The sequence below is a fragment of the Bemisia tabaci genome, chromosome 3 (assembly GCF_918797505.1).
Source record: "Bemisia tabaci chromosome 3, PGI_BMITA_v3".
Classification (NCBI taxonomy): Eukaryota; Metazoa; Arthropoda; class Insecta; order Hemiptera; family Aleyrodidae; genus Bemisia; species Bemisia tabaci.
In genome coordinates, this window is record NC_092795.1 from 60042352 (window position 1) to 60052667 (window position 10316).

Below are 10316 nucleotides of genomic sequence, written 5' to 3' on the forward strand. Positions count from 1 at the left end.
TTTTTTGTTGTAAAATCTGCGTTGAAACATTGCAATCACTGTTTTTAGCAATTGAATTGCTGAATCAGCAATTCTTTTTTTTCCGTGTAGTATCTGCTCTTTTTAAGGGTAAATAAAATGGGTGCAGAGATTTAAAACATTACGAAGGAGATTTTGCAGTTTCATTGCTGACATGTAATACTTTCATCGGATGTTTCCAAAATCTATTAGTCTAAAGTTTTAGCAGAAATCCGTCTATTAAAATAATTTTGCTTTTGTATCAAGTGTTCTCATTTTTTTAAGAGGAAATAAAATTTTTACTTAAATTTGACTAATGTTACTGTGGCTTTTTTAATTTACAGAACCACTGCCTCAAGCAATCCTCAAACATGGTCATCTCTCAGGGTCATTCTACGCAGATTTTAGAATTTTAATCTCTTTACTTGCCTCAGTTTTGGTTTTTCTCGCCATTCTCAGTGTCTCCGTTTTCTTCTGGAGAAATAGTAAGTTATTTCACCTATCTGTAGTTAATATATGCTTCTGAACAAATCAATTGAAATTTCCCAGGGATCTCGGATATTGAACTATAGTTTTTTAGGCCTTAAAGTCGTATTACAGATTTCAGAATTTTCAGAACAATTCACACATAGACTTCAACCTTTTAACTCGTTTGACAAATCCTTTCTCCTGTAAAAATTCTGCAAGTTTTTCCTGTGAAATTTTCTTATTCATTGAGCCAAATTTCATGCTCAGATGAATACTTTCAGTTGCACAGCATAATCTTTCAATCTTTCTTCTCCCATTTAAGGGAATCTTCAAAGGAGTCAAACCCAATTTAGATGGTCAAACTTTTCATGCGACAAAAGCGATCAAAAAGTCAGATTGAAAATTGGATTTGAAAAAACTTGATTCAATATCCGATGTTATCTGATATCGTTATAACAACGAAGAGACTTGGGCATTTGGGTATCTCCATCAGCCTCTGGTTTGTTAAGGTACAACTTGGGTAATGTCGATCAGAAGATTTCGTTGGATGAAAAATTGGAGCTGCCAATTAGGTGAAAGGTTGAAAGTGACGTCACAATGACATTTCCGTTTAACTTTTTATCTGAATGTTGTAATCTCGTGTCAGTATCACATGGATGAAAAATTTGTCCGCCTGAATGGACCACTGGACAAGGTACAAAGTTAAGCATTCTGTTAAATGTTTCTGAACCAAATTTAAACAGAGAATGAAAGGGCTATAACTCGCCCGGCAACGCACTTGACACGGGCTCGCTCTGGGGGCGTAAAGAGCGTGAATATTTCGGGGGCGCCTAAAAGGCGAGGTCTCCACCAGTCAAGGTATTAAGGATAGGAGCCCTTGACTACTCCAAAACACGACTGATGGACTCAAGAAAGGACTAATAAGGACATTTGATTTTTAATTCTGCCAAACCTGGCCTGAGGATTTCTTTAACTAGCTCGGCTCCTGCCGCCAAACGGGTACTGGTCGCTCTATGATTGATGGGGGATGGTAGAAGAAGCCGGATAGGAGAAACGGATGTCAACACAGATTTAAATTTACGGGCCACTCGAAATTTATTCACAGTACACACTACACAAGAAAATTTAAACCCAACGCTAACACGTTTTAGACGATGTTAAATGAAGGCCAAGGTGGCTCTTCACAGGTGGAAATAACGTCCGATATTACTCAGATTCGATAAAAAAAACAAAAAGGACAAAAAAATAGAAACGGATATTAAACATAAGAAAAATTATAAAAACACGACACTCCAAACACGACTACACGACCAACGAAGACAATTTAAACGCGCTCTCGCACAACGGTTGAGACGGAATTTCCACGTAACACGGGCCGGACTGGGCAATTGCCTCGTATACCTTCCTCATGCGCTTAGAAAATCACGACTGACTTCAGAAGTGATGTTCAGACGCTACCCTGGGCCAGAGATGCCAGGGAAGCGTCGGTTCCCATGGGAAAGTACTGGGGGAAATTCTGAAGCAGCAAAAATTCAGACTCCAAACCATGCTTTCCAAGAATTGCCGGACGGACAGTGTCATGAGCCACAGCCAAATTCATCAGAGTCCCGCAAAATTCTCAGAGATTCACTCCGGAACAGTGCGGGCCCCTGACCGATTTGGCAGCTTCGCATGTCTGCCGGAAACCGATGGAATCGTGGCTGGGCAGTTTTCTCAAAACGCAAGAAAAATGCAAGACAAGCGGCTGGAACGCATCCGCCAGACAGGTCCCGTCGACGTCCCATCTCCCAGTTTCCTTCGCTTGCGTGAGAAAATGTTCGCGGCGCTGCTCGAGGTAAACTTTGAATCCCGGAGAAATTCAAAGCTTCTCCCGGGATTCGCCGCGAAATGAGGGCCAAGGATTAGTGGGCCCAAAGGCAAAATAACCGTTTCAAGAACACGATTCGTGCAACAGAAATTACTGAAATTAACTCCTAACTAAGATATTTGATGTTTCTTGATGCGTGAATTCAAACTTCCTGCTCATGAAAACGCAATGATCTACGTGAGTCAAATGGCACACTAAACTTTACCATGATAATCTCTGCGATATGAAAATTTGGCAACCTCAATCTTAACGCTTTGGCTCAGCTATATCAAATTGTTCACACTCTAAATGATAAAGGGTGGGAAAGGAACAACGTTCGATTGAGAAGTCTGCCAAAATTGATGTAAGGCGCGATTAGACTCATGCCGAGAATTGCGTTTTTTGTGACCGGGCAATTCAAAATTCTCGTAACCAATGTAAAATAAAAAGTTCATATCTTAGTAAGAAGTTGATTTCAGTAATTTTCAATGCAAGAATCGTATTCTATGTGAAATTTCAAATAAGCAACATGTATCAGAATGCTTAAATTTGTACCTTGTCTAGTGGTCCATTGGGCTTTATAATCTAAAGAACGAACAAAGTAAGTATTTTAACTCTTTCTGGTGCAAGGTATATACAAATCATTTTGTATTATCTGAGAAACATCTCTATTCAGTACGATTAATGAAGTGAATGCTTCTACTTTTTCTTTTCTTTTTTTTTAAGGAAAGAAACTCTCATACCAATTCTTGTTTTTTACCTTAAATGATCACCGTCCAAGTTTTAGTAGAAATATGATGAATGTCTCGCTAGTCATAATTTGACTCTCCGTTTATTCGAAAGAATGCATTTAACTTGCCAGTGTGTCCTTGGTTTAATGAATCTACTTTCCTTCCACCAGAAAAAGGCCAACCCATGAAAGAATCTTTGGACAATCAGCAAAACTCGCAAATGCAGAGGGAGCGTTACTATGCAACCATCCATAAAGTGGCCATGCAAGAAAAGGTACCTGGTAAGTATAGCTTTTGTATCCAGATAGAGTTTGTCTTTTTCGCGTGAAGATAACTTCAGGAAAACAAGCCAAAAAATTCATGATGATATATGAGAAGTATTGTGCTCTACGATAGCAAAGAGTGGCTTTTAACGATACAAACATAAGATATGTTCAGGGCACCTGAAAGTGATTTTGGTGAAGTACTTTTTTAAGGAAAACCAACCAAGTATGAAAACTGATTTTATATTTTATGTTTTTCTTTACCTCTTTTAGAAGGCTTTATCCGTAGATAGCCGCATAATAGTGGATTAGTTGTATAATACATGCTAGCTTTCTCTTGACATTGAAATGAAATGTAGTAGCAGCACCTCAGCCACACCCCAAATGTGTACTTACTAATTTGGCATCAGCTCTAATTTTTTTAATTTCTTATTGTTTAGAAACGTCGGATGACATATCACCTTATGCGACATTCCAGCTTACCACGGAGCCAAACAATACGCTTCTTCATAGTTTTATGTACCATGAACGGGGCATGACAGAAGGCTGTGCCTCTCCTCCACCTCACGCTGTAAGTAGAACTTTTTAAGAGAACATGAATGCATGTTTCAACAGGCACTGGATTTAGGTTTCCTAGTTTTTTTTTTACGCAAAGCCTTTAAATTATCATTTCAATTTGCAACTTAAAATGAGTCAAAAATAAGTCAAAGCAGTGTTATAAGTCCTCATAAAGTGCATTATAATGTATTTAATGCACATACTTATTCTCATGTGAAGATTTGGAGCTTGGCTCGTAAAAAGAGAAAAAAATGTAATTTACAATGAACAATTAGTTTCGTATAATTTAATCCTTCGGCGATAGAAGGAGGTAAGTGACGTTTGCAGGGTTTTTGGCAGTCTAGAAAACCTGGAAAGTAAGGGACTTGATGATGATCTGGAAAAGTCAGGCAATTCCAGGAAACCCTGCATTTGTTTAAAAATTCGAGTATTCATGAGTTTAAACAAAACTTGTTGCCAAACAAACTTTGAAAAAAAAATTAAGGAAAAGAAATGACTTTGAAAACTAAATTTTCTCAATAAAGAAAATGTTACTCACCTTAATACACGAATACAGCAATCTTGGAATGCCAAGTCTCACATCGGCATTTGCAGAGCGAATTGCACCAAAAATAAGACGCGAAATATCTTGATCTTAAAGACCATCAAGACCCATATGATTATAGGCCTCTGTTACTGCTGATTAAAAACATACATTATTTCTAGGTAATTTGAGTGCTCCTTATTTTCGCTAATTTCAGTTTTATTCTTCTTTTGTTTCCCTGCAGATAGCCAAAAGTCGGAGAATGAGGAGAGTGAGCTGTCGAAAAAATGACGCCGAGTCAGATGATTCTGACTCGGATGGTGATCCATTGACATCAAGTCGTACAGAATCTTCAAATCAGTTAGAGACTGCTAAAGTTAAGCACACATCTAGTAAGTACAATGTTCAGTTTTTTTTATTCTCCGCATTACAAGAGATTGAATACCTAGCCAAGTTTGCATTTACTCAAATATTTTGTAAAGACAGATCTCAGCAACCAATCCCAACAACCTCTCTTTATCATCACTATGGTTCACAGTCTATAATGTATAACATCAGAGTGCAGAGCCCCTGTTTCTTTCAACAGTGTTTTTACCCTTGGTTGTTGTAACTGTCCGTTAACATGTCCAACGTATGCGTTGGAAATATTGTTTAGCTGGAAGAAAGTAGGATAAAAATCCATGATGTCTCCTATTCTGCTGTACTAACTAAAAAGGCTGTAAGAGCATTTGAATAGTGCCAAATTTTCCCTGAGAAAGGATGTATTTTTTGGGGAGGTCATAAATATTTCTCCTTCAACTTTTTGAATACTGTCAATCAAATTGGGAATCAAGTTCGTGGAAAACATGAGTGAGAAATATTTATGATTTTTTTTAAAAAAGATCGTATTTTATCAAACAAAATTTGGCAACATCTGAAGGTTTATATGGCGTTCTTCCTTATCAGAGCAATAATGCAGAAGCTGACTCTCAAAGAGCACCTAAATCACTGGTTACTTTCTTCGTGCCTACTCATTTATCAAGCAAAATTGTAACCGAAAAAAAGAAATATTATAAAACCACATTTGAGGGGCTTGGAGGAAAAGGTGCATATTTTCAGTTTTTTAACAAATTGAGATAACCGTGATTTCAAATAAAACTAGCTTTTATGCATGTTATGTGAAAAATGTGCTCCATAATTTCGGTTTAAGCATCAAAAAGTCAGTTTGAACCTTCTTTTCTTCATAAGGATCCATGTAATTTCAAAACTTCAAACTCGTATTTCTTGAAATGGCAAAAACAGCACTTATGCGCCTTGTCTTCCAAGTCCCTCATTTTAATTTTAGAAAACATATGAGATAGAGAGAGAGATTTTAAAAATTTATCTTTGTTCATCGGTGCTGCATTTTTGCAAAATGATTCCTGTCAGGCTAGAAAATACTGCAAGATTCAAATGCTCAATACCAAGATTTCTGCCGATTACTGCGATGATTACCGTTTGCTTTCTATCTGTGCAATTTGAGATACTTCTCTGTTCTTTTTCAACCACCATTTTGATCCTTCTTGAGCAGTGGATTCATCCCGAAAACAGTGACCCTTCCTTGCAATTTTAAGGAATCTTATCCCTTATCATCTTCTGTCATCCAACGAAAGTTCAACTTATAAACAAATATTTTTTTTCTTTTCAGATTTTATTTACCATGGTGCACAGTCCAGTACATCATCAGACCTATCTCCTATGTCTGAGCAAAAATCATTACCTCGACAAGGCAGATCAAGGTATGCATATCTATTTGTAATCTTGAATTTTTTCATTCCTTGCTCTTTTGACATCTTGCATCAGATAGAGAATATGCTTCTGCAAGTCAAGAGCAGATATTAATGATAGTAATTACACAAAGCGACAAAATCAGTACCAAGCAATGTCTTGAGAGAAGTAACTGAACCAGAGCTTGAATCATATCCAAAAGTGTGATAACCCCAGAAGTATATACGGATTGCATTTTGCAAAAAGGAACCACTATCTTTGGCTCTCCCATAAAAGCACTTATCTGCATGGGGAAACCAATGGTATGGATGTTGTTTCTAAAATGGGCCAGAAATAGTGGTTCTTTATTGCAAAATGTAATCCATATGTAGTTCGATCTTTATAAACATTCACAGTTTTTGAAAAGATTAAGGAACGCATTTCCTAGCAAGGCACTTGTAAACCATACATATTAAAGTTTTTTCTCATAAGAGAATCACCTTGATCATTTTTCCATCTCAGTATTTGGTGTCTCAAATCCTAAAAGATTTTACTCTCTCGAAACCTTTCAATTTTTACGAAAGCTTTACATACTTTTTGCCATGTATTTTTACTAAATTTGTTTTTTCTCAATTTTTTAGGTGGTTAGTTCCTAACAAAGGACTGCGGACATCACTGTCAATTGTCGAAACCTCATTTCGAGGTGGTATAGAACGACCAGAGCTAAGTGAGGCAGAATGTGATATAGATACACTTAAAAAATTGAAATTAGGTATAAGGTCTAGTCTGTGGTCAAGACCATCTAACAATCAACAGCATTCAGACTACTCCATAGCTGTGTAGAGGTAAGATTAAATGTATTTCGGGAAGTACCACTAGTTCTTTGAGAATAACTACATAGTTTCTATGAGATAAGAATGCAAGATTTAATCTCGTTGAATTTTGGTGCACCAGCTTCTGGAGCGGGTCAAGCTGCTCTTTTAAACTATTTGATTCGGTGAAAAATTGTCATCAGGTATATTTTTATATTGCTACTTGTCACAAGTGAAGAGACTCGTCTTTCATCATCTTAATTTGTATTTGCTACACATTTCTAGGACAAGCTGAACCAGCACAATTTAAAATAGAGTTGGTGGTTTCTTTTGGAGAATTTTGTACCCCTACTTTCAAAAATTTGAGAATTGTGCATTAAAAATGTCTAGAAAATTTGTTTTAAATATTATCAGTTAATTTTTTTTTATTAAATTGAAAAGCTCACAAAGTTTTATAACTGATATTGCCAATTCAAAAAATGGATAAAAAAAAACTCCTTATTTTCATCGGCAAAACATAATATATACTTACATGTTCTGACGTTGTCAACATTGTCAGCTTTACTTTTCTATTTAAAAAAAAAATGTTTGTAAAAAATACTAATTTAAAAGAAAACGAGGAATGTTTCAATGAATTGTTTGGGAAAGAACCCATGATCTCATGACCTAAGGCAATTCTTGCAAGGCATTTCACTAATCCTCTCAGTTGACTTCTTTTGATGTGAGAGCTATTTCAATTTTCAATTTACGTGAATCAACCAGCACATTTGATGTTGGGTGTAGATTGTTTTACTTTTTAATCTGTACCTATTTTTATTTTGCCTTATTTTTTATGTTTTTATATTTTATTGCGCTTTGTTGGTGGAAATTTCCTGCTGCCTTGTTACTAATGGAATTTAATTTTTAATGAAATTCAAATTTCAACTATGTAAATTCCAACCAGAATTTTACGTAAGAAAAAGTGTGAAACGAATGAGTAATGAGTGAAGTGAACTGTTAAGCCTATGCTTTATCGGTATTGATGTTGCAGCCTTTTAAGTTGTTCGGTTTATTAAAATTCTAGTCTGCTGAAAGATATTGATAACCTGTAGGTAGAAGAAAGGTGGAATATTTTCATGAACCATTATTTGTCTAATGTTACTGTGCTGTGATATTTTCATTCATTTATTTATTTAGTTTTGCTCTCATCTCATTTGCCAAATAATAGTTACGAAAATCTGAATTGTGAGAAAAGTATGTTATTCATCCCTCAGGAAAATATTTCAGGATAAATAATCCTGTTTAAATATCTTGAGACTTCTCCAATTGTGAACTTTTGATTTTCATCTTTTGGCACTGACTTTATTGCGTGTAAAATAATACATGACACTTGATATGTTTGACTGATCATCATTTAGAAATCAACTCAATGTATTATTGTCCCTGAATGATTTCAAAGCCATTTTTGTCATCTCTCAAAGGACTGAACAGGAAATACCTTGTTCTTTGACTTTTCAATCCATGTTTCTTGAGCTGCCAATCAAAGAAGACTGAAATTCATTAGATCATTTGTGACAGTCTCTCATTTTTTCATTGCAAATGTTAATCTTTTCCAACTAGTAGAAGGGTCACTCATAAGAAAAAATGTGGGTACTTACACCATGGAACACAAGACCATCCATTAGTTTGGATCCCTTTAACTTATGTGCACATATTTGAATGACCTTGCTTTCCCTTGAATTTTGGTCAATTTTCTTAAGTTTTCTTGAAATATTGGCATCACAGAGTTCTGAACTTAGGATTTTCAACAAGATAGAATCGCCAGGTTTTTGAAAAATTCATCCTGAAAAGTTCTTCAATTCTTTTCAACTGCATATGTGTTCACTTGCTTAAAAGCGTGTGACAAATCAGAAGGAGGACTAGCCCAGCTGTAATTGTTTTGTGTGCATCCAACCCAGGATGTATTTCGTAGATACTCAATTTTTTCATTGATCACTTCCCTGGGTTAGACGTCAGGTACGAGTACCCCCTTTTTTTCTAGGTCACCCTAATTTGAAGACATCAGAGAGAGATTATGAGACATCACATTAGAAATTGTCAAGATCAGGCAAGCTCTCTTTTCCAAGGAATCTTTATTTTGTAAGTTGTGAAGTAAGTTGAAAAGAAATTGAATTTCAGATTGTTTTTCTGTTGAGAAACTCTTGCTCAGTTTTGACAATACCTTGTGCAACTTGTGCTCCTCTCTGTAATCTTCATTGCTAATTGATGGTTTAATTGACCACTGATCTGAAAATTGCCGTGTATATAATTGTTCTGTTTAATTTTGACTTTTCTAATTGTTTAATTTTTCATAATAAATCAAATAAATATTTATTATATTTAATGGATGAGATTCTTCTGTGCCCGACACCCAAATTGAGTTCAATGGGACCTCTGAAAATGAAACCTCCATTATGAGACATGTGGTATGATCATGGGTTTCAGGACATTTTGTCAACGATTTTTCGTCCGGCACCTTTTTTGTCCAGTACTTTACGCCCACACGTAAAATAAGCAACAGTGACTTGGTCCAAGCGTTATATTTTAGTCGGTATGTAAAATTATATTGACAATATGGAAATGAGAAATTGAGAGAGAAAAAGGTGTTGTTATGGTTGCTCATTTTCTAAATGAAATGTTATCACTTTCTCCTTTTGAATCATCTTTTTAAATTGTCATTGGTGAATATTTGGTTTTATTACTATCCTTAAAATATTCGATGTACAATATATACCTTATATATGTATAGGTACTTTTGTTTTAATTTTTTAATTTTTTCTTTACGAAATTATTACTTCATTTTGAAAACATTTATATTTTTAAAACGTGGCGAATATTTTTTAAACCTTTTTCAAGCAACATTAATCTCAATGAGCCGCAGTTGTGCCGGCAGAAACTGCAAAAATGAATAAAAGAGGGAAAAAAACCAAGAAGCACGCAATCTTTAGTTTTAACCCATTTGTACATCGATCTTTTAGAGTCAAATACGTCAAATTTTGAGCGTTTGGGTGCGCGTAATCTCGCTGCGGCACAATGAAAGCACAAAATGTAAAAGAAAAAATTATAGTGCCTTGGAAATCATCAAAATTGACACGGAACTACCAATATTTAAAAAGCACACATTATATTATTATTCTTCTTTGATAAATTGATACATATTTTTTCCCATCAATTTAAATGAGAATAATAATCAATGCAGAGTGTGCAAACATTTCAAAATCATGAGTTAAAAAACGCTGACTATGCGAGTATGAATAGGTATTAAAGCCTAACAGAGCGCAGCAGTGTGCTGTCAGAGCGAGAGGCTCACTGGCGCCTTCAAACCTAAGTGGATACTTCACGCATTGCACAATGCTTGAAGTATCCACTTAGGTT

The 10316-nt window shown here is 35.5% G+C and overlaps 1 protein-coding gene across 4 annotated transcripts in view; it reads left to right on the forward strand.

The window, feature by feature from the left end:
* Dscam2 (Down syndrome cell adhesion molecule 2) overlaps positions 1–9285 on the forward strand; it is a 110633-nt gene extending 101348 nt beyond the window's left edge. For all 4 annotated transcript variants that reach the window (XM_072298969.1, XM_072298968.1, XM_072298970.1 and 1 more), the window contains exons 27-32: positions 342–482; positions 3213–3323; positions 3746–3876; positions 4631–4778; positions 6053–6143; positions 6753–9285. In XM_072298969.1, the coding sequence (XP_072155070.1) occupies positions 342–482; positions 3213–3323; positions 3746–3876; positions 4631–4778; positions 6053–6143; positions 6753–6954 (824 nt within the window). In that variant the 3' untranslated portion in view covers positions 6955–9285. The remainder of the gene's footprint in view (positions 1–341; positions 483–3212; positions 3324–3745; positions 3877–4630; positions 4779–6052; positions 6144–6752) is intronic.
* Positions 9286–10316: the final 1031 nt, after the last annotated feature.